Raw genomic sequence first — 25,143 nt, forward strand, 5'->3', positions numbered from 1 at the left:
AGCTCCGGTTTCATGTAGTATCGCTGTGACGTTTGAAACCGAACACTGCAGTACATGTGAGGGGATTTAAAGAGCAAAAACAACAACCAATTTGCAAAAGCTGTTCAAAACATTTCTTAATAAATCAATAAATAAAACACGTGGAGCTCTTGTAAAAAAAAAAAACATTCAACCCTGCCATGCCTGGAAAAACAAAGTCCAACTACAGAGAAGACCAAGTTTCAGGCTTTAAAAAGAGCACACTATAATTGAGAGAACCATGGCGAGCAATTACAGCGACAAGCGAAGAGCAAGAGGGATGAAGATAGAAGAGGGTGGGTGAGATGAATAGATAAATATCCAAAGAAACAGCTATTTCAGGGCTCTGTTCCACCTCCTGCACTGAGAGAGAGACACATAACATCCTCTCCTGCCGCGAGGAGCCTAAGTCAGTCGGCCGATCAGGATTTCTTTCAACCGCAGCTGTTGTGGAAGTTTCCAAGGTGCTCTGTGTGCGTCTTCCTGGTTCAAGCTAAAAAAAAAAAAAAGCCCTGAGGTGTTCATTAGCCGAGGTCCCGGGGCCCCAGGACGCCACCCGCAGAGGCTTTAACTGCTGCGATGGCGAGGTTTAAACACCGAAGTCCCACAGTGATTGCACTCGTTCATCGTTCATGAGGACGGAGGGAGAAAGCAGGCGTAAACAAGCATTTGATGTCCTGCAGAATCACAGAATCTCTAAGAAGGATCATTTAAATTTTGATATTTTGAACATTTTCGTGGAGGACAATCTAAAATAAACATGTAGCTAAAAGGTCTTCTAATCACCCACCAATGAATTTATAGTGAGCTCAGATCTAATGTCATGTAGGCTACGTGCCAATTACTTCTAGCTTTGACTCAAGAGACACGCAGCTAATAAGGCAGAATTTATTACAGGGAAAATATAAACAATTGAACCATAAACAGTTTAAAGGGCTGCTAATACCAGCATTTAAAATGTAGACATTTTACAGTAAAAAAAATAAATAAATAAATGTGTGTGTATAAGTGCAATCGCTGCAATTAGTTAATTCACTTTAACTTTTTTTCATTGATTTCTACTTTGTTGAATTGTGAAATTTGCACCATTGACCAAAAACAAGGCATCTTGAAAGCCAACCTTTTAGGGGTACAAAGAGCCAGAGAGTCCAAAATGGATGAAACTATTGTAGCTTATTAGCTGTGTTGCACCACTGTGGACTTATTATAGTGACTGAGCGAAGCTAGCTAAATCTCCTAGACCTCTGATGACTGACCAGATGACCGGATGACTGGTTACCAACTTGCTCTGCAATACAGTCACTGTGTCACCAAGACTGAGGTGTAACTGGGGTAAGCTTCTTCCTCCAGGGCTAATGTTAGCTAACTACCTGTACCCCCTTAAAATCCATTCTGAAAGCCATATCAGAATAAATAACTACACACACGTCACTGTTTACATTTTTTAAAGTACATTCCTTTATTTTACAGTACAAATATAATAAGTAGAAATTATTTGGCAGGCAAACGATGAGTGAAAAGGGGAGTCGCAGTGAAACAAATTCAGAACTTCATCGAGCAAAAAAACAGCTTATTTAGCATTAGCACACTCTTCAAAAAGCCATACCTGTAATTTCCTCAGCACCGTCCGGCCTCAATTAGTTTGTTATTAGGCACATAAGCGAGCTGCGGATTGAACTAATGTCACAGGCCAGACAAGAAACACACAGCCTGACTTATAAAATAGAAAAAAAACAGAGCTAGCAGGGTGAATTGATGGCCCCTCTGTGGTTCAATCACCAATGATTTGACCTTAGCTGCTCTTGTTAAGCTCAAGTTCAGCTAAGGTTGAAAAACTGAAGAAACTAAGGCGATATCAGAGAAACATACCAGCAGCCTTTCTATTTTATCCTTTGGTAACTTGCTCAAGACTTCAGATGTGCATAGCTCTTCTGATATACCATCACATAACAAATGGTCTCACAGTAACGTGCATTAAATTACATTATTAATTGACAAAAAAAGCAGAGAATCATCAGCGTGTCTGATGATGTGAGAACAGTGTGTGTGTGTGTGTGTGTGTGTGTAAACTAATTTCTCTAAATTTCCGAGTAGATAAGAATATTCATTCCGATGAAATCAACAATGACGCAATAAGCTATAAATAAGAAACGCTTCCTAATTCGTCCAGTTTCTTCTCACGATAAATCACCAAGGATGCGAGTGAAGATATTATAAATAATAAAAGAAGACAAAATATAGACAAAAACATGGGTTTCACATAAAAAAAAAAAAAATATTGCTTTGACCTTTCCTCTTTCGCCTGCTCAGTGAAACGCGGACGAGATTCCTGAAGGAACAGAAAGCTATGGCAAGGACTGTGTGTTCACAAATGAAAAAAATGGACTCTATGCTAACAATTAGCATAGCTATGCTGCAAAATGAGGCAAAAAAAATGTGATACATAATACCTGTACAAGGGCAGTATGGACATGGCAAAGCAGTGAGGGAGCTCACACAGGCTTTTTAGGACTGTTAAGTACACTAGATTCAAAAGGGCTAACAGGCTGATATGGCTGCAGGCGACGTTCACCGTCTACACACTGATGTCTCTTCATTTTGTGGCTTTATGCAAACCACGCAGCGCTGGAGAAAGTCCTTCACAAGGCAGACATTATGTTCTGTCAGTGTGACCAAAAAATAAAAAAATATCCAAGATTTTTTGAGTTCAAAAATAAATCTGTACTTTGTGTAAACAGAGTTTTCCTTCATTCGTTCCATGTTCATTGATTTATAAACACAGGTGTTATTCAGAACCGTGGCTAAGTTGTGGTTTTGAACGCTCTGTCAAATCACATTCAGGTTTATTAGGTGAGACAAAGTCCTGTCACTCACAGTCCTCCCCGGCGGTGGCGGCCTCCAAAGCGGCGAGGGCCTCCGCCACCATTGAGTCCGTAACGCTCTGCACCTCCTCGTTCCTTGCCTCGTCCTCGTCCTCGCTCTTCATCACCGAGATCCCGCTCTCGACGGTGGAAACGTCTGGAGTCTTTGGCTGTCTGCGTCCGTCCCGGGTTTCCGCCGAGGACAGGGTGGTGCTGCTGGTGTGGATGTCCACCGACAGGACGCTAGCCTCGTCCCCCGTGTCGCACATGAAGTCCAGCGCCACTCCCACGCCCTCGTCTATCTCGTACACCTCGTCTATTGCCATGCCCATCACACACTCATCGATGATGCTGTCCCACTCGTCCTTTGACTTACGTTTCTTCTTTTTTTCTTCTTTCTTCTCTTTCTTCTCTTTTTTATTCTTTTGCTTATCGTTCTCCTGTATGTTGGGGTAAACGGGCACCTGGCTCGGGGCTTTTTCCTGCCCCATCCATCTCTGTCCCAGACCTTCTGGCTGGATGATGTACACCTCTGTGGGCGGCGTGCTCCCCTGCCTGTGCAGCTCCTTCGTAGAGGTTGTGGAGTGCAGCCTGTGGTTGACGTGGTTATTGTCCACCTCTAGTTTCAGCGTGCTGTCGTTGGACTTGCTGTAACCCGGGTTGTGGAAGCCCTCCTTCTGCTTGTTGTGGCTGCTGCGGAGGTCGCCGCCGTGGGCCCCGCCTGAGAGCTGGTGGGACTGGTAGAGCGAGCTGCCCGCAGAGTCAGACTTCCTCACATCCACCGCTGCGGAGGGGTCGTAGATGTAGCTGTGAGAGAGACAGACGGAGAGGGGGTTACTTCTGGAGCTGAAACCATAAGTTGACTAATTGAATAGTCTTTTGTCTATTGTCTTTAGATTTTCTTTAATTGTATCATTGTGGTTTGTTTTATTTTAAATATATTTAGCAATGTTAGCAGTGTAGCTCAGTTAGATATTTAGGTCCAAACTAAAAGATACTGTTGGATGGATTGAAATGAAACTTAGTGCAGACATTCGTGGTTCTCAGACGATGAATCCTAATGAGTTTTGCTCTAGCGCCACCATGAGGTAGAGTGAAATGTCTCATCAACTATCGAATGGATTGCCTTGAAAATCTGTTCACGCTCCCCTCAGGGTGAATTGTGAATGTCCAATACTTGATACTTGTTTTATAACCAACTATTGACATTCCCGTCATCCTGAGGCTGCAATTTGTAGGCTAATTAGCAAATGGTAGCATGTTACACTAAGCTGGTGAACATGGTTACCAGTAAAAACACTGCAATAAGTTGGTCGTATTAACTTGAAAATGTACGTAAAAAGCACAACCTCACATCCAGTTTCATCTCATCTACTTAACTCAAAAGAAATATGACTTTTAATTAAACTGCTATGAAAAACAGAAAGAATGAAAGATCAGTAGGAGCAAGATCTTTTTTTTCTTAAACTCCAAACGAGTCAGAGTTACACTTGACTTCACTATTTGATTTCCTGGATCAGTGTGGCGACAGACAGAGAGGACTATTTCTGTCCGTCTGACCGGGCTCCAGGAGTCAGATGTTCCAGTAAAAATCGATGAAAACACCATCACATATTGTACACCGACTGCAACAAGGATACTTCATTGCGCAGTCGATGCACCTTTTCTAAATGTCACTGTTACTGTCGCTGTGCATGCACTTGATGTTTACATACAGACGACATCTAGCTGAGACTGCGGTAGTGTTTGCACAGCCCATGTGAATGTCAGATATATTTTATGCAGAATGTCGCTGGAAAGAGAGGAGATAGGACGGGGATTTGTACACAGGCCTCTGGCTGCACTCAAAGTCTGGTTCAAATAGTAAAATACTGATGACTTCTACTCTCAGAAGTTGTTTTGTTTGTGTTGCTGACTTCACGGCGCAGAGGCAACCACAGGAGGAAAAAAAAGACATGTAAGCCGAGAGGATGAAACAGACACTCATCCACAAAGCACACAAACACAGATGTTCTATTACTACAGGCTGCATCTCAGAATCATGATTACATTTGCTCTTATTCTGACCTTAAAGCTGCAATATTAACATAAATATATCAAATTAATGCTGTATTCTACATTATTAGGTTATGAACTTTGAACTTGACTCTTGCTGCCAAAATTCCCTCTAGCCTGAAACTGGTTTCTTATGAGGTTTTGGGTATAGATACAATACTGGAGGCAGGTGCCGATATCGATAATGATATATTGGCTGATTTTAAAAACAACTCATAATGAACTGAGTGGGATATTTTACATTATAAAAGTCAATATATACACTGATTATGCTAAGCTAGGCTAACCCTGCTCTAGCTCCTTACCTAATGCACAGATATGAGAGTGGTATTGATCTCCTAATCTAGCTATCTCTTGGAAAATGTGTATTTTCCAGAATTAACTGCTTTAAAGGAGAAGAGTCTTAGATGCTAGATTATTAAACTTGACGCTAAAAAGAGTAATAAGAAAAGAAAGAAGAGTAAAGTCAAACACTTTGCACTTGGCAAACCACAACAGCAGAATTTAAAGGAATAGTTTAACATCTTGGAAAACCCAATTTGCTTTTTTTCCAAGAGTCAGCTGAGAAGATGGATACCAATTTTAAGTCGTTAAGTACGGAGCCAAGAGGCAGTTAGCCTAGCTTAGCTTAAAGCCTGGAAGCAGGGGAACAGCTAACCTGGCTCTGTCTACAGTTAAACAAGGTTACTTATTGTAACTTATTAGTGAGTTTTAGTGGTGTTGGTCTGAGTATTTATGAACTTATATACTTAGATAGCCAGGCTTGATGCTCCCCCCTGCTTTCAGCCTTTATGCTAAGCTAGGCTAACTGTCGTACAGATATATGTGAGTGGTATTGATCTTCTAGTCTAACTAAATATCAAGCAAATCGGTGTGTTTCCACAATTAACTGCTTTAAAGGAGACAACACTTAGAAGCTAGGTACTTCGCTTGTTTGTGAGGAAGCTAATGATATTAGATTATCCCTTAGATTTACACTGAAATATATCCATATATATTAGGGCTTCACAATGAATCAAATTATTATCAAAATCACAATATGACCAAGTGCAATATGCAAATCGCACAAGCTACTTTATTTAGTTTAATTTAAGATAAATTATTAATAAAGATTAAAAGTGTAACAAAACAGCATTTAACAGCAGAGATGCCCTAGCCTACAAATCTTCAGATGTTTGGTACAGACCCAAAAAAATAATCAGAATTTAAATAGTTTTTCATTTGGATTTTATGTCCCCTCTAAATCGGCTGTTTCCTGCTGTGAGAAGACGCTGATCCCCAAAGTTCAAACTCAGTAGCTCAGAAAATACACATTTAATAGTAAAAGGGACCAAAAAAACAAATCCACCGCTGATCATGTTCTGATTATGTCCGTCTAAGTAAGGTTAAAAAGCAAACAATAAATGATAATAAACACAAATGAATTCACATTTTGTTTTTCTCATTTTGTTCAAGAAAAAAAACAAAATAATGAGCCCTCACTATGCCGCAGTTGAGCTCATTAAGATGAGTGACAAATGTTGAATACGAAAGGGGGCATTTTCACCTGCAGCCAGCATAACAGCCAGCTTCCATTCTCAATCAGATAAAAGCAGCACTGATACATTATTAAGCTCTAATGTAAAGTATTTCCTGTTCTCTCCTTCATTAGGTGTTTCTGTTGAACCCCGCTGCTGTGAAATGAGTCTCTTCTATTGGGTAAATTACACACTGCCATACCTTTTTATTCCTCGTGGGACGGTGGAGGTCGATAAAGGTCCGAGACTAATTAATGCTCATTTAAGCTCTACACCTTAAATAGCCCCTTGTAGGCTCTAATGACTATATATCTGTTGCTCCATTGTGGAGGATTTTCTTACAAGAAGCTCACACACACACACACACACACACCTCGACAGGTTTTAGGAGTGTTGGCAGGGGGGGCTTTATTTTGTGGACGGTGTAACAGGCTGTCAGACATCGCCCGCTGCGAGAGCCTCATGTTTTTCATCCTCTTCTTCCTTTCATTTGTTTTCTCCTCCACCCTGCGAGCCTTGTAAACCCCAGCACTGCTCCCCTCCATCTCACACCTCTCCAGGTGTCTCCCCCCCCCTTCCACACAAACCCTCTTTCTGCGTCACTGTAATGTAGATGCAGCTCGCTAATCTACTATCCCTTTGCACTTGACTTCTCCTTCATTTGAGCACCTTCCCTCGAGCTTTTTCCATCTATCGTCTCACTCCCGCCTCCTCCTCCTCCGTTCTAAAGTTGTCCTCCACACTCTTGTTTTCTGTGCTTTTGTTCAGGGCTCGTGTACTCAACACGAACCCTGAGAATTAAGAAGATAACTTTCAGATGTATTGATTGATTCAATAACAGCTCCTGGTAAGCAGACACACAAACACATCTCCCCCCGCCTACACATTTTATAGTCACAAGCTAACACACACACGCACGCTCACCCTCTCTGACTTAAGCACCTCTCTCTCAACCTGCATCCTCCCCTACGTCTCCCTGCACAGTGGAAAGCTGAGAAAATGAATGTTTTCCATTTCTCTCGCCACCGCTGTGTCCCGGCTGCCAAGGTGAAATTTGAGGCTTGCTTTCAGAAAAAGCCAGACACACACAAGGTGTTTTATAAGAAGAAGAAGGGGGGGGGGGGGAGGACCAATGATTCATAAAGCTGGACAAAAGCTGTGTGAGAGAATGAAACAATTTTCATCGGCAAAAGGAAAGGCCGCCTTTTCTGTCTCCGAGCTATTTTCAAAGAGCAGACTCAAACTTGTTGTTGCAGTTTTCAGTGTTTGTTTTTCGGGGAACTGGATAGAGACAAAATGGACACACATACGGCAGACAAAATGTCAAAATGTTTGTCTTCATTCAGTAAAAAGAAAGGCCCATTTTATGTCCAGTAGGGAGTGTCGGTGTTCAATCAGATAAATCAGATGAAGCACTCCAAGCAAAAAAACACCACACAGAAAGAGAAAAGCAGCAGCTGCTCTGTGCCGAGCTCGGATTTTAATACCAAAAGAGTGACTTTGCATATAAGTAGGTGCAGTTGGTTCTGGGGAGTTCCTGCTTTCCTCTCTCTTTCGGGATTCCCTTTCTGTTTTGGGTTTTGTTTATGTTAAAGAGCTTTTTTTAGGGAGCTCCTCCATCCCGGAAGAAGCCATTATTTACATATGATTTAACTTCATTGGAGCACCATGCAAGATGTTGTTTACTGCGTCAGGTTAAGTCAAATGCTGATTAAGTTACAGGAGAAGGTTCCCTCGTATAAATCGACGATTAGCCGCACCTGCGGTATGTGACCACAATACCAACTCCAATCCCTTCTTGTGCTGCACAGATTTAAACTGATATTGGTTTAATGCAGGGAGCAGCGGTGCCTATGGATTTTATGCCACCAACGCCATTACACTTGTGATGAACATCCTAATCTTTAGCTTTCTTAATGCGAGGCACATTGTCCTCGAAAGTCGATGGAAATTTCCACCTCGGAGTGGCGAAAAGCAAAAAAAAGCTATGAACATTATATTTACTATCAAGTTGAAAGGAAAAATTCAACATAAGAAGTCACAAAAATAAAATAATAATAATAATAAATACATCCTACTTTCGTTAAAATACTCAATATTTGAAAGGGACCATTGCATTAGATCAGTCGGGGTGGTGGGCTGGCAACAACACAGGGTCATCTGGCAAAAAAAGTCTCCAATTTCTCGATTTTTGACACACTCGCAATGCGACGTTGTCCGACAAGGAGTTGATTCATAATGTTTCACCCTTCAAACAACATATTTTGAACAAACTAGTAAATTTGTGTATGGAACCCTTATGTCTCATTGTTTTTTTTAATCTTTTTATGGGTTTTCAATTAAATTAACCAGCAAAGTTGCTGCAAATAAATGCAAGTCACTCATTTACAGTAAATTATGCTCTTTTGTGACACTGACAGCTCAGTAAAGAGAGAGATAGATTAAAGAGAAAGATTTGAAAGCTAAAGCAAATCATGTCCCTGTAAATAAGTGGGGAAACAATGAAAAGCACAATTTATTCAACCAGTCATTTCATTGGTTCAAATGAACTGAGCTCCTGGCTGTTGTGTGAGCGTCAGCCGGCTGATATTGAGGCCGTACTGTTGACCCAGTAACCTACACGCCCACCCTGCCAAACCCCAAACGACACTAAGCCCAGAAATGTGACACTCCAGACAATTAGGGAGGTATGTGTGCGTGTCACAAGCATTCACATGTGTGTCTTTGACATGGGAAAGGGGAAAAAAAAAAAAAAGTGTGGAAGGGGGATTACGACTCTGGTATGCGAATCACAGCGTGCCCTTTCATTAATCTGCAATCAAAATCTCGTTTCCAGGCCCTGTTCTGTCTCCTCGTTCACCTCGAAAAGCACAGCGACGTCATGACAACGATGCCTTGTAGGCTTTTAATGAATAGACAGTCCGGCAAAGAAATACAGTAACCAAGGGTGATGGCTATTGGCATATTGACTCACAGTTTGTACAAAGAGCCCACGTGAGGCTGAGAGTGCAGACATATTATAAATGGACCTCTCACTATCTGCATGAAACAAGACAAGAAATCATTATGTAGGCGAGGAGATGTTCAAATTGGCGCTGTGGACCTGCAGATAAGGAAATGTACAGTGAGAGGTTGTTACTGAGGAGGATGTTTCTTTAACAATAACCACAATTCATGTAATAATAAAACTACGAGTCTACGGCCACGCTAGCAGCTTGTGAGGCTGTACGTGTGAGCTAAATGCTACTGTCAGCATGATGATACCAGGTATAATGTTCATCATGTTCACCTGCTTAGTTTAGTGTGTTAGCATGCTAGCATTAGCACTGCAGTAAACACAGAGTACTGCTGAGGCTGATGGGAATAGTTTCTCCACGTATTTTGGAACAAAAACAATCCAAAATACATGAAGGAGAAACAACACAGAGTCTACAAACTGAACTTATCACAAGAGGACAAAGCTGTCGTTCCCTGTTCTCCAAATCAAGGGTTTTCGGATACAGGGTGTCTTATGTTGTACTGATTGTTAAGCTCATAAATGTGTGATTTTGGGTATATAAATAAGATGAACAATGTTTCCCATTATCCAAACATAGACTTTAATTGGGCTTTGCAAAGGAACAGAGAGAGACGTTCTGGTATTATGTTAGAAGATGCGAACGCGGTGGATATTTTACAAGCACGGAGCAAGTAAAGCAACGGTGAGCAGTAGACACACCTGGTTTGTGCCAATGTCAATCGGTACCGCGTTGGTTTTGACCGTTTTCAGAGGCTTAGTCATTAACAACATGGCTTTGTTAAAGTTAAAGAACATATAACTGACTTCAGCAGAAAAAAATCATGACTCTTGACAGTAATATTGTGAGTACAACAGATGAAAATTCCATCCACCTGCACATTTCTTGGGGGTAAACAAACCTCTGACACAAAATCCTTGAAGCATAAAACCAAAACTGGCTACAAACCACTAAAGGAAAAAGGAAAAAATGTTTCCTCTAAATCACTGAAAACAAGCGATTGTAAGATTGTAGCCTGACTGTTAACGAGAAGAATCGACAGGGAAAGTGTCACGAAACAAACAAACAAGAAGAGATAATGACTGCAGAGTCAGTCAGACTTCTCACCTTTTTATCATCCTGCAGCACTGGCACCCCATTTGGGCAGCTGTGTTGTGGAGCTGTGGAGGGACATTAAGAAAGCAATTAAACTTTAATCACACAAATTCCCTTGACTCAATCGAAAGCATCAAAACTTCTTTGAAAACACGCACACATTGTCTTCGGCGGGTGACATTTTCCCGTCAATGTCTGAGCTCACTCATAAAGGAAAGGTTACAGTTGGCTCTGCATACTCTGCACCACGACACACACACACTGACAGAGTTCGAGACTGCTATTGATCGGTCAGTTCACCACCTCTGACATGTGAGCGGGTTTTAAATGAGGCCTCTTTTTTTTCGGGGCTCTCTTGAAGATTTCACCTCATCAGTCAAGTTTTTGCTTTGCCCTTGGTCTCGACGGTGTTTGGACACGAGGATGAAAACTCTGTCTGCCTGAAGCACCGATAAAGATGTTATTGCCATCCATCACTGTTGCGAGTGTGTAGCATAGAGTGTGTATCTACGAGCGGGATGGGAGTGACCTTTTCTCTCCTGGTGGTGTGTTTCTCTAGGCTTTGGCATTTCATTGCCTGGGTAAATAATTAATCACTGAGTCTTGAATGGGGTTTGTCTGCAAGCGAAGGAGAAAGAGAGAGCGACAAAGGTAGAGGACACAGTATCTCTTTTGTAGACGAAAAGGAAGGATGTGTGCCCACCAGACAAAACTGTTTCTATTCTTAACCTTAACTCTGACCCTGAGGACCTTTCCTTTACCTTCAGTTGAAACTTTGAACAGAAAAAAAAGTTTTGGGTGTTGCTTCAAATGCTGTGAAAATAAGAAATAAAAAATAAAAAAAAAAATAAAAAAGACTTTCTTCGTACTGAGGATGCTAATCTTTAAAAAGGGGTCACAAATATATGGTTTCACTAAATAATTACTGAAAACAGGTGGTTCTCAAGTAGGAGTAAATACTGCAGCTGTTGTTTAACTATTTTCAGACGCGGACTAATACACATTTGGTGCTCTAGTGAGTGTTTACAACAGCAAGTTGAAGGTTTTATTATGATTTTGAAAGGATTATGTCCCAGGAATTAATTTCTATATTTACCCAAACACTAAATAAAGTATGAATTGTACCAGAACTGCAGATAATTAATCATAATTATGTTAATATTGATTAAATTCTTGCACATTCTCTGAAAGGCAGTCACAACAGTTTTTTTAAGCATATCCCAACAGTTTTACGTCTGAGAGGTCTGCGTTATTTCTGCTTTCAGGGAAGAAATATCTACTGCTGGAGGACCTTCAGGTTGAGGTTCGTAACTTTTTTGCACTCCATGCTGAATGACGCTTTAAATTGGGCCTTCTGCTCTAGTTCGGGATGATATCTGCATATCTGATTCAGCCACTCGTTGAACTGCTTGCTTTGTTCAAGTTGTTTGATTTTGCACTCTGCTACGTTCACTTTCTGTAAAGAACATTTCACCCAGTGCAACAGTGTGGCTCATTGATTTTAATCCTTTTGGACAACAATAGAGCTCGACGGGACAGAGGAATATTATATACCAAGCAATACTTAGGCAATACTTGTTAGTGGGATCATTTCATTGTTGGTTTTGGTCTTTTTGTGGGATTTCTTTTACCAACAAAAAAAACAACCAAAAAGAATGCGCCATAGCTCCTGTCTTCATCAGTTTTCTTCATCCATTTGTTTCCATTAGTCCTGTAACTTTTCAAGATGCGGTAAGACCAGGCATCTATGATGTAACAGGCTTCAGTACTGTTTTGGGACTTCATACATCTTTTGCGCAAAGTCCTGGAGGGAACGAGCTTCAGGTGGGCTTTGCTTGGGGGATTGGTGTGAAAAATGCACGTGGGACCAACAAATCCACTGTACAGATACTAGATGTACAGTACTCTTTGTGCTCGCAGTAAAGGAGCAAACAGATCTAACTAGGGCCTGCTGAGATGTACAGTATTACAAGCTGCCTTACAGACTATCAATCCAATGATGTTAACAGGACCGTCATGGCCAGGTCACATTTTTTTACATGAAAGGCTGTACTATTTGTGCAAAAGCAGCAAAGCATGACTTCGCTATCCCAAGGCGTCTAATTATCCCCTTACAGGTCTGCCGCTGTGCGCCACGACATCCAGAGGTGGGTTTAGTCACTGAGGATGCAGACAAAGTTATCTTAGACAAATCTCAGTTAAGTACAATCCTCTTCTCTCTATGAGTGCCCTCCGTGCTCTCTTTCTTCTACATAGAAACGATCTCTTGGGATTTTGAGGTGTGCTTCACCGTCACTTGGCTGAAACAATCTCCACCACACATTCATCTACACTTCCAACACCGGGTCCTCCAACACATTCACAGCAACATGTGAAAAAGCCAAGAGGGTCTACCACGCCAGTTCAATCCGGAGAGGCCCATCCGTTCAGCAAGCTTTAAATAGAGGACCCTGTTTTACACACTGTTGCACTGGCAAGCACCCACCCAGCTGAAGTGTCCCTTATCTTCCAGGAGGGGAGCAAGAGAGGAGGTAATTTCCCAGCGGGCAGTGGGAACTATCACATTAATGGAACATCGTATTAGTCCCAGCAGAAGTCACCGTCAACTGACTGACAATTACTAGCCACATTCAAGCAGGTCAATAATCATCTGACAAGCTCCAGCTCTCAGCCCTCTGATCGCTCATGCTTATTTCATCCCTCCGCCACCGCCAGCTTGCTCCTCCTCCTGTTTTCTTGTTGTGCGGTGGCATCACTTGCCTTGTGCATTATGTATATTCCATATCTCAGTGATATGTGTCCGCTGCTCTCTATACCCTTGGGGGTGTTTTAATGTGCCTGCCTCGGAGTCTTGCAGGCTGCTTGGATTCGTTTGGGGAGCATCTTGAAGCTCAGAGCCTCCTCTGCCAAATACGACGGCATATTTGTTGCAATAAATGGTCCTAAACCCGTTGACATGACTGTCTCTGACTGAATTGTTATGAATCAATTATGAGTATGAATATGTTTAGCTCCTTCCTGGCACAGATAAAAACACAGCGACAGTACATGGACTAGTAAGTGTTGTGAAAGGGGGGTTAATTAACCAATAACTTCAAGTTAAAAGACTTCACAGTTTTCTTCATAAAATAACCAAACATGGGAATAAGAAAGTTATAAACACATTTCAGTTAAAACTGTTTTAATTGGAATCTCATTACTGATTTATTCTCTAAATTAAACACAGATAAAACTGGATTTTCCTGGCTGTAAATTGTCATTTCAACAACCAACTTAATACTTAAAGCTGCACTAATCAATAATTTAATACAAACAATTTGTGTAATGTGTAAGGAGTGATGAAACCACATATACATATCAACTATCCCTGTAGTTTTCTACTTCCCTGTAGTGTTTTAGTATCTTTCAGCTCATTGTTTTGGTTCTCCGGGCCACAACTTCTCTGTTTGGATTCACTCTCACGGCTCTCATCAGCAGCTGCCGATGCCGATGAGAGCTGCCCAGCACCAAACAACAAACAGACAAAGTTAGAGACTAGCTGGTAAACACAACAGAGCACTTAGCAGCTAAAGAAACCGATATTTCCCTCATGTGTCTGTGGAAAAAAATATAGCTCATAAGAAGAGCAAATGTTAGACTTACATTTCTCAGGCGGCCGGACAAACGAGTCCAAATGAATGCTAATGTCTCTTTGTGTCTGTTGCATGTGTAAATAGTTGGGATCGAGCTATAAACACAACACTGACACATCACTGCATTAAAGTAGCTGTGCAGAAGTAGCTGCACAAATTTAACAACCTAACATAATATGTGGCAGTGGCACAGCGGCGTGTTAATTTATTTTTTGGATGTAGCTAGGGAGGCGGAAAATTTTGATAGTACCAACACAACAGCAGAAGAAGATATGCTATCTATAAAAATTCCTCAAAAACATTTATTCCATTTCATTAATTAAAATGTTATATTAAGGTTTAATTATTGACAATTCATTTAATTCATCAGTATATCTGTAAAATGTCTAAATAAATCTGTATTGGGTCCCACTCACAAACTCTTTAACTTAATTTACTATAGTAGAAGACAAAAACCCTGCAGATATTCACATTCGAGAAGCTGGAACCTGTGAATGTTTTTGCATTTTTGCTTTAAAAAGTGACTTAAAATTAAACAGATTAATTTTCTATCGATCAACTAATAGAGAAATTGACAACTCGTCATTTGGTCATGTATTTTCCATCGTTTCTGATATACTAACACATAAGTGTACAGTAGATGAAGATCTGCTGAATCCAGAAATTACATAGTAATATGAATATGGTGAAAAGAAAGAAATGTCCAACATACAACACATAATGGGGTTTTTGGGTATTTGCAGAATTATTTGGCCAAATCTGGCTGATAACACTACACGACTGTTTAGTAATCACACCGTGAAGACCACTACAAAGAAACATGAGTATAAACCAAGTGTCAAAGAGAAAATGGCACAACATGATCTTATCTTAAAAATATTTACCCCTGAAGTCATCCTCATGACTTTCCCTCTCATGTGTCAAATCATGGGAGTTAAACATGCTTTGGAAAAGCTCAAGGCTGGAGATGGTTGTTTGTGTTTAAAACAGCTGGACATGGCAATGAGGTAGTTAATTTATGGCAAGAGATGCGATGAATAATAAACTATTTTTTTATGTAAAATACTCTCCTTTTTTATGTCACATGAATTCACTTTAACACAAACATTAAAGTTTCAAATCAGTATCCTATTTAAAGTCAAATTAAAAGTAAAAATAGAATTAAATGCTTCAAATTTCACAAATTCAAGATGTTTTAAATGTCTTGCCTTATTGTTACATGTGCATTTTGTTGCGGCTGACTTCTACCATCTAGTGAGGAAACACACCATCAGACAGGAGGAGTAATGGTTGGCTGACTGAGTCGGAAAAAGCTGGTTTGTATCGTCATAGAGTTGGGTTGCACATTTGCAAGGCAAAGCTGGCTGTAGGTTGACTGACGATGTGATTGTAGTGTTACCTGCCTCGGGCGAACCATTCTGCTTCTGGTGAGCAGAAACAGCTCATAGTCGGAGGGGAGGGGACTAGCCCTGCAGGGCAGAGATGACACTGTGTCATCTTAGCAGCTAACAACGCTCCCCCTATGCAACGAAGGGCCCATGAGTAACTAGCAAGTTACATGACTGTCCTGATAACTGGGTGACATTAAAAGTCAAAGTCAACTCCCAAGAAGTCGAGAAATGTCAAGACAAACATGACTAACGAAGCCGGCTGATGTATGCTCTGGCTCTGGCTCTACTTGCAGCTGTCATCTTTGCCACACTGTGTTTGCAGAGTAAATAGCTTGAAGATACACAGAGAGAAATGGAAAAACAACGGAAGTTGCACCGCAAACTAATTCCCATTTCAGAGCTCTGTACAGTCCTAAAACCTGAGATCCAAAGCCGGTCCGTGCCTGCATCTTTAAGACCCAACCGACTAAATGAAACTGGTTTTGCCAAATCTGAGGCCTGAACCTGACAAAATGATTTGACTTATTTGTTGTTTTGTCTGTAAAATATCATTAAATATATAAAAATACCAATTTCTCTTTGAGTTGCTTACTTTACCTGACCAACATTCCCAATCTAAACATATTCAGTGTATCAGATAAAGATCATCAAAAAATTCAGACAAAGAAAATGAGAAAAATCATCACTATTTAGAGGTTGGAACAGGTGAATCTTTGGCATTTTTGCTTGAAAAGTGACTTAAAGATCCAGTGGGTAACATTGAGGCAGCTCTATTGGGAGAAACTGAATATAATATACATAAGTATGTTTTTATTGGTGAATAATCACCTGAATGTTTTTGTTACCTTAGAATTAGACGTTTTTTTCCGTAGTTTCTCCTTTATGCTTGGTTGACTGAAGGGCTTTAAGCTAGATTCCACTAAATCCTACACACGGGTCCTTTAAATGATTTTTCAATTATCAAAATAGATTCTGATTCTTATATTTTCAAACTGTCAACTCAGCGTTTCAGCTCTGTTTCAACAAATCCAACCAGATACCTGATACATTCTGGTCAGGTATAGTATATTAACTTAAGTAATAGACCATTTTTGGGGGGATTTTATGCTTATTATTAGATGTTAGATATTCAACAGTAGAGAGATGACAAGAAAAGAGAGTAGAGAGACATATATGTATACTAAATTAATGCCTTAAATCCTCAACTCAGACATAAACTGTATTTATTTATCAGCTACATTAATTTCACTGTAGGCACTCAAAACATTCGATCAGCATTTAAAATATGATGCACATGTTACAGATTAAAATACCCAACGGTGTATAAAGCAGTTAGCTTCACCTTAAAACCTGTGTACTTTTACTCATGATAGTACATTTTGCTGCTAATACCTCTGTACTTATGTCATTTTCTGTATTTTCATGTTTTTGTATTAGTACTTTCACTTAAGTGACATCTAATCTTTCCTCACTGCACAATTTATTGCTGTTGCTGTACAAAAAGTAGCTGCTTGTTTGCTTTAATTGAGTTGAAACTCTCAGGAGTGCACTTATGTAAAAGAGTGGAGGCATGTTTGATACAGTGAGGTCAAGGAAGGCAGAATGTACCTGTGCGTATTAAAGCATATCAGAGGATTGGATGAGAAACTGAGAGCCATGCAAAACCTGTCAGTAATGAGGATTTTCTCTCAGCCTCTAAAGCCTCCCGCAGGCTTTACAGTAACCAACAGCAGCTGACTCAGATTCACATCCAACTGACCAATCATGTTGTTCCCCTGGAGACTTTCCAAAGTCATAATGAGATCAAGGATCCAATCTGTGCATCAAATGACTATCATTCATTCACATATTGGCCATTGTTGGCTGGCAATAACAGCGCTTTATCTGCTCCCTGTGCCGTTCAATATATTATATATTGCTCCTGTTTTTTATGATGGGGAAGATCGTAGGACGATTACTGAAGGGGAGAGATATTTCAACGCTGGCAGCTTGGCCGAGCTCCCATTTTTTCGCTTTCTGAGTTTTCCTCAGAGGAAATTGAAACATTTCATCTTGGAGAAACAGGTGCAATAAAAGTGAGATTGCTGTAGAGTGTCCCCTAAATGTGGAATGGATTGAAATCCAGGGGATACCCGTGGAGGTGGCAGTCAGAGCCATTTCTGAAAGATTGCTGCGGGAGGAAAAATTTCATCTGGAAAAAGATAAGGCTTAAAATAATTCTTTCTTTGGAAAGAGTCCAGCTGAAATTGATTTAACCTGTTAAGAGTTTTGTTGGGGAACAGGAGTTACTGTGTGTGAAGGAATGAAGAAAGTGGCTCTACTCTCTGAAATGAGGACATTAAAAGAAGACATCATACACATTAGTTTTCTCCTTTTCTAAAGCATGTTGAGTACCTTCACTACCCAGCTTTAAAGACTGGAACAGACCTGCATAATGATTAACAACTTGAGTCTGGAATTAGGTTTGGGGGTTCGATAGCATTTTAGCTTATCTGAATCCTTTCAAATCTCTTATCAAATCTAAATTAGGTCTCACTTTTAAGGAACTAAAGTTATAAATGTATAAAATGCAAAGATTCAATTTAGATCCAGAGTTTCCTCCCAGAACTTGGTGCTTAAAGGAGGTGGTGCGGCCCCCCTTCAGTGCTTAATGTATCCCCTGATGACGATTTAAACAGTAATATGTAGTACATTAATAAGCACTGTGGTTCATAAAAATGTAAGAATTTGGGGTTTTAGGCATGGTGGGGTGCCTCCAGTATAAAACGCTGTGGGAAACAGGGAGATATGTGGGCAGCTTCTGTTAACTGAGAAGGCAGACACACTACAGTTATGAGTGGCAGTCAACCTGTAGCTACAACCTGCAAATGAAATGAACCAGATAAGATATAAAATGTATCTGATAATTAGGAGCTCAAATACGTTTATTTTTCACAAAGTATTTGATTTAATTAATTTAATATGATCAAACATGTGCATGGAAGTTTCACTGGGAGATTCTTCTGAAATGAAAGCGACACAGTCATCATTATGGTGTTGTTGAACTACAAAAACACACGGAAAGACTACAGAAAGTCACTGCACCCGGCCAACATTTTCTGTTTACACTTGTTCTGATCAAACAAACAAGATACGTGTTCATTTGTGAGTTTATGTTTAACTTTTGCACGGAGCTACGCTAGCTGCTTCCTCCAGTTTCCAATCTTTCTAAGCTAAGCTAAGCTAACCGCTGAGCTAACTCCTGGCTGTAGCTTTATATCTGGCCCACAGATATAAAATTGGTATCGATCTTCTCATCTAACTCATGGCGAGAAAGCAAATAAGTGTATTTCCCAAAATGTCCAACTATTCATTTAACCAATCTGGGTATATTTTGCCAACATGGAGCTGGATCCAACCGGGTATCAATGTTTTTACATGCCAGAAAACGAAGCAATACGCCAGCAAAGGCTGCAGAAACAAAAGGATACAAACAACGAGAAAGTGTAAACATAACCTTTGTTTGTTTACAAGAAAACTGAACAGGGCACCTTTAAAGTAAGAAAATTACCAATAAATAGGGGTTTAAAACTGCGATAGTTACTGTAGTGACTTGATCTCTGGCCTCTTGTATCACCTCAAAACACCAAAACGCACCACCATGTCCTTGAGATCTTCCCTGTGCGTTGCATATCTGATACCAGTTGTTTTTGTTGTTCCCTGGGACAACTGAAATCTATCCACAACCATTTCTGTACAACTGTGGGTTTGAGTTGCTGGTCTAAACACCAGCACATACTATAAAACAACACAACACTATAAAACCAAATACAGGCAGACAAAAAACAGAGCGCTTGAATAACGTTAGAGGCCTTGCTTATAGATCACAAAATCCCTGTTCTCTTATCTACTGACAGTAATTGAATGCACATTTGGAGAGTAGTTGCCTGAGGTGGAGATATGAATATTTCTCTGGACGGTCTCTAGTGAACTTTTCAACAAAGGAGCGAGTCTTTCACAGACAAGACCCCACTGTTGCTACGTTGCCTGGTAGATAGATCCGTGAAAAGGTCGGCTTATGTAAGCTGTGTTTTACATTATAAAGTCATAATTTATATATCTCCACACCTACCCAGATCCGGCCAGAGTGTGTGTGTGTGTGTGTGTGTTTTATGTGTGTGTTGAAGGGAGATCATGTTCATGTGGGTGACATGGGAGGGGTGTGTTGATGGAAAAGTGGGCTAACTGGTCTGACATCCATCTGACAGTCTGTTGTTTTTCTGTTTATTGTTTCTTTACCTTCTTCTCCTTCTACAGCGTGTTATATCACACTTTCTTGAAATTTTCTTGAAAACTTTCGAATCATGTGCTGCCGAGACAATGTAGACAGAAACATGGCGGGAAGTCCCGTCCATACAATGCATGTCTGGTATGCTACCAAGGTGGACGTGTATGAACTCTCTCATGTCGCTATTATTTCCCCTAATGTTGTCAAACTTGAAGTCTAAAAGCTCAAGTCCGAGTGAAGCCACGAGTCGTTGCTGTTAAGGTCCGAGTCGAGTCTAAAGTCATCAAATGTGTGACTTAAACTGATTGATCCCTTTTATTAAATGTGTGGCCCTCACCCTGTAACTGCACTATAACTGTATTTCTGATCTTTAATTTCAATGTAATCAATTCATTCTCCTTTTTTATTGTTGCTGCTCTTATGTAAAGCACTCTGAACTGCCTCAGTGTTTGAAAGGCGCTATGCAAATACAGTGAAGTTGCCTTGCCCTACTTCGTTATTCCCGCAGCTTTCAAACGTTCCCTCAAGAAGACCAGGGGGATGTGGCCGAAAGCTCTGGGAACAGCTGAGCAAGTGAACCTTTTGTTTAAGATATTTAAACTTCCTTAAGATCCTAGAATGAATCTCAACCCTCAAGATTTTATTTCCCAAAGCTATGAGCAACTAAGAGACGGATCAATTAATCACAAATTACAAATAATATAGTTTTAATTTAATGTCAACATGCCGCCTTGTTCTTGGTGATTACATGTTTTTGTCCATTTTCATCAAGCCACAACTGGCTTTTATCTAATTTACTATGTGCTTAAGAACATTAAGTGAAACTAATTATAGCAATTATTGACAGGATTTCCTTGTATTCGCCAATGGCTGGCGTCTCCCTCCGCATTTCTCTACGGGAAGAGAACTGCAGCATTAGATAAGGTGGTCAATTTAGTCCTCTTATCAGCTCCAAGGCTTTTAAAATCCAGCTGAAATGTCAATACGCGATTTTTAAAGTCTGTGTAGAGACAAAAAGAAAAGAAAGGAAAGAGAACCTGCCGCTTTCTTACCCGCTGCTTTTAATAACCTGCATATACAGTAGATGAGATAAAACCTTCCACACCCGATAACGCTTCTCATAAAGGAGCTCCAGCTTTTACTTTCATCTGTTCATTGTGTAACTGTTTCACTTACTTTTGATTTGAGCGGCTGACATACATCAATCTGAATGAGCCCGGCGTGATCAGGCAAGTGTATGCGAGCTGATGGTTGTCGTGGCAACCAATTCATACATGTTAAGGAACAGTCAGCTGGTTTTATTTTCTTGTAAGCACATACTGTTTCTTTTTTATGTAATCCAGCCGATGGATAGTTTTTAATCAAGTGGGTGTGTCGATGTGTGTTTTCTGTGTGTAATACTATGAAACGCTGCGTCCAAACATCTTTTTCCACATGGCCTTGGGCAGCAGCAGTCTGATGAAAACAAGTCCTGTCTCCTCTCTATTACCCAGCAGTCCACACTTATCAATAGCGCTCCCCTCCTCGCTCTCGCACTGCAAACAGACCTGCTGCTGTTTTTCCTCCCGTGGATCCTCCTGACCCAGGAGCTCTGAATTGTACTTTAGCAAGTAAACAAGCCTTTGAAGAGCCTAAGAAGAGCGAGAGATGTAGAGCCGGCGATGCAGTGGTGAATAATACGGAGAGTAAACTACCTCTTCAAGTTGATCTTTAACCTTCAAACAACCGTGGTGAACACAAAAATATGGTTAAGGATGATATTGTTACATATCCAGGTTTGATTCTCCTAATAATTACACTTCATATGATTTTACATCAGAAAAGGTGGACATATGATATGAATAATCTGGTTTAGTAACTAACGATTATCTTCATTTTAATCCATTATGAGCCCAAAACTCAAGGCGATGTCTTTAGATTTCTTGTTTTGTCCGACCTGCACTCCCAAACTCAAAGATATTCATATTTAAAATGAAGTAAAATACAGAAAAGCAGCAAATCTTTATTTTATGCTAGATCCAGAGAACAGTGGCCTTTTCTGCTCGATTAAACAATTGTAAAGATAAATCTATTAACTAAAATAGTTGCAGATTTATCCTAATTTAAGGCTCCAGTTAATCCATTTATTATTATTTTGATCTTTTAGGAGGATCTATTGGCAGAAATGGAATATATTCGTAGGTTCGTTTTCATTAGTGTATAATCACCTGAAAATAAGTGTTTTTGTTCCCTTTACAATGAGCCTTTTTTACGGGGTCCGCCATGTTTCTACAGTAGCCCAGAACAGACAAACCAAACACTGGCCTTTTGTGTTTTTTGTGAGTTTCACAACTACTGTAGGTTCTCCTACACGCTTGAAACGCGAGCGGTATTCAAATGGTTGCTAGAATCTCCTTTAAGTCTGAGTAACAGTCCAATATGTCTGTAATTGTAGAAAATAAAGGTGTGAAAACCCCCAAAGAGTAAATCTATAATGATATTAAAATGGAGACTAGAAAGAAATCTTTTATATTTGTGAAACTGGGACCAGCGATTCTTTTTAAACAAGAGCTATTAATCTACAGCTGTCAGTGTTTTTATTTAATTCCTTCTTGTATTAATTTAAACTCTGTCGGTTAAGATATGATTTTTAATGTATCTCTACTATACAACAACACATCGTTAACTTTAAAACAAATAACACTATCTGTACAATCTATTTTCCAGACCATAAAGTCAACAACGGCACCTAGCTCCGTTCTCATTTATATCCTGTTTGAGGTCGAGTCATCCGACAGGCGCAGCCCTGGTGCAAAACAAACTAGACCTTGGGAAAATATGATTTGCATACACTTTTAATGGAGTGTTTCGTCCAATAAGCTGCCACCAAAACGTAGGAAAATAGGCTCAAGCAAACCACAATTTAGCATCAGCTGTCATAAAGTTGTAAATCTCGCCTGCCCGGAGCTAAACAGCAGTTCAGAAACCCATTGTGGAGTTTTAAGAGACACATTGATGTATGACGGCTGCTCTTACGCGGCTATTTACATCGTGTTTAGGGAGTGTGGTTGTGTGTGATAAATGACAGACGTGACGGGTGTCTGGGCTCAGATATAAAGCGACCCAGAGTTCAGTGAGACTGTGTGTAAGATGTGCAAACAAAGGGCCCAAGGCCGCGTACGTGAGTCCTGGTTTACTGATTCAAGACCTCCTCCACCTCCACCTCCACCCCAACAGAGAGCTGATGTCCCCAATAATAGCTCTCCATTCACTCATTAACTTCACCTGCACATGTGCAGTGTGTTCAGGGTGTGACGGACATTTTCAGCCTCGGTTTTCGTACACACACCGTACATAAAGAGTATTATATAACATTTGACTGGAGCTGAAGCAATTAATCAATTAGTAGAATGATTTGGCAACTCTTCTGATCAGTGACTAATCATTTTTAAGCAAAAAAATTACCAGTTTCCAGCTTCTTAAAGGTGAATATTTGTTAGTTTCTGTTTAATTGTTACTGTAAACGGAATATTGCTGCGAGTCTTAGTCGGGAAATTATGATTATTATGTATTTTTCACAATTTTCTGACACTTTACAGACAGAAGGTTGAGTTAACTGATGGATACAATAAGATTTTTTAATAAAAACATCAATCAATGATGAAATAAAGACTCAATAACAAGAATATTTGTATTTTACTGGTGGATTCCAGTGTTTTTAGACTTTTTTTTGTATTTTTTAAGTCAACAAACATTTAAAAAGAAATCTGTATTTCTCTACCAGCTTTAAGCAAAATGTTTTTGAAAGAACATTTAGACAGAAAATGTACATAAAGTATTGGAACAGTTATTAAAAGCTTTAAGATGCCTTCTTTTTGTTTAACTTATAAAAGGTGAGGGATGTGTATTACAGCCATGGTTACCTCCAGCTCATAATACATATTAAGAAGTGTTAATAACCTGTATCATTACACAGTTGTTTATCAAACTTGTGTATTTTTATGTAACCACCACTCTAACACACATAGATGTCCTATTATTTAATGTGATATGAGGTAGTCACAGTGCTTTGTGTCTCCGCAGTCTCCATATGGCTGACATCAGCGCTCACCTGTTGCTGTTAACAACCGTCGAAAAAACAATAAAAACTGTGCAAGCAAAAGGTTTTAAAGAGGTTTCACACTCTTTAAAGTTCATTCGCAGCAGTGTTTGTTTGAATCTAAAACGAGCCACAAAGAGCAGCAAAGCAACCGAAAGTATAAAAGTGGTTTGAACCTACCTGTTGCGCTGAGCGAAGGTGTGGCACTTTGCCCTGTAGGTATCAAAAACACACCGAGAACTTCATTTAACTTCACTGCCGGTGCTTTTTTACTGAGCAGAAATCAGACGGAAAGGTGAAAAAGTAGAACCAAAGTGTCCATTGAACATCTTCTGGATGTTGGGTTGTTGTTGTGGTGACTCGCTCAGATGAGTTTCCCCCCCTCGGTGACTCCACAGTCCCATGTCTCCTGTTTGAACAGCGGTCTGCTGATGGTTGGTTAGTCTAGGACACTGGTTGGACCTCAGAGTCAAGTTACACACACTCACACACAGCTGCTTCCTGTCAACACTTTCAAAACAAAACGTATGAACCCACATACAAAAACTTCTATCGGTTAGAGTTTATTAAAATGTGCTAACTGAGTTGTTATCATGAAGTTACATTTATAATAATAATAATAATAATAATAATCATGTGGTTGAATTATGACCACAGATTGTAAAAAATATATCAAGTTAAGTGTCTTTGTTTGTTTGATACTGTATTATATTTATAGAGTGGCTGCCAACCCTTGTTTTGTTTGTGATCTCTTTATAATGAAGCGATCCTTTGTCTGAGTTTATGGTTGTATTAGTGTGGATGTGATCTGTGAGGTGTTTTTCTTTCATTTGAAGGGTATTTCTTTTAAGGCCGACAGCTTTAAGATGCAATGTCATCAAGTATTTCAGACCAAAAATGCCAAAAACAAACAGAATTTGGTTTTTTAAAAGTGTTTTCTGTCAACCATTTATCATTATAATCATCTTGGGACCCTCTGTGGTCTCCGGTATGAGAGCCACTGTGCTAATATGAATTTACATAATTAAGATTTATGTTTCAAAAAGTGTGTAAAATCTGGCGCTTATTAAGTTAAGTAAGTTTTATCGGGATATTCATATTGTTATTGCTACAACAATATGTTTGGTTTTTGTTCGGTTTATTAGTATCATGTTATATTGTATGTGTACATATTTAAGTTAATGTATAATTATTATTATGTTTATTCTATAT

The 25,143-nt window shown here is 39.8% G+C and overlaps 1 protein-coding gene across 1 annotated transcript; it reads right to left on the bottom strand.

Annotated features, from left to right (window-relative positions):
* Window positions 1-1,478: 1,478 nt before the first annotated feature.
* zgc:194930 (uncharacterized protein LOC557813 homolog) lies at window positions 1,479-24,363 on the bottom strand. Its single transcript, XM_035674907.1, has 3 exons — window positions 24,112-24,363; window positions 10,576-10,628; window positions 1,479-3,686 (listed from the first exon to the last, which is right to left on the bottom strand). Exons 2-3 carry the CDS (start codon window positions 10,605-10,607, stop codon window positions 2,885-2,887), a joined length of 834 nt encoding a protein of 277 aa, XP_035530800.1. The 5' UTR covers window positions 10,608-10,628; window positions 24,112-24,363; the 3' UTR covers window positions 1,479-2,884.
* Between the last annotated feature and the right edge of the window lie 780 nt (window positions 24,364-25,143).

This window comes from Morone saxatilis, unplaced genomic scaffold (genome assembly GCF_004916995.1).
Source record: "Morone saxatilis isolate NCDOM2014 unplaced genomic scaffold, NCSU_SB_2.0 Contig4, whole genome shotgun sequence".
Lineage (NCBI taxonomy): Eukaryota > Metazoa > Chordata > Actinopteri > Moronidae > Morone > Morone saxatilis.

What these genes read in the sequence shown, in the direction of transcription:
- zgc:194930 (XM_035674907.1), bottom strand. Translation starts at nt 10,607, where the DNA reads ATGGGGTGCCAGTGCTGCAGGATGATAAAAAG. An exon ending in TGCTGCAGGATGATAAAAAG is followed by an intron (nt 3,687 to 10,575) that starts GTGAGAAGTCTG and finishes TCTCTCTCACAG; the next exon opens with CTACATCTACGACCCCTCCG.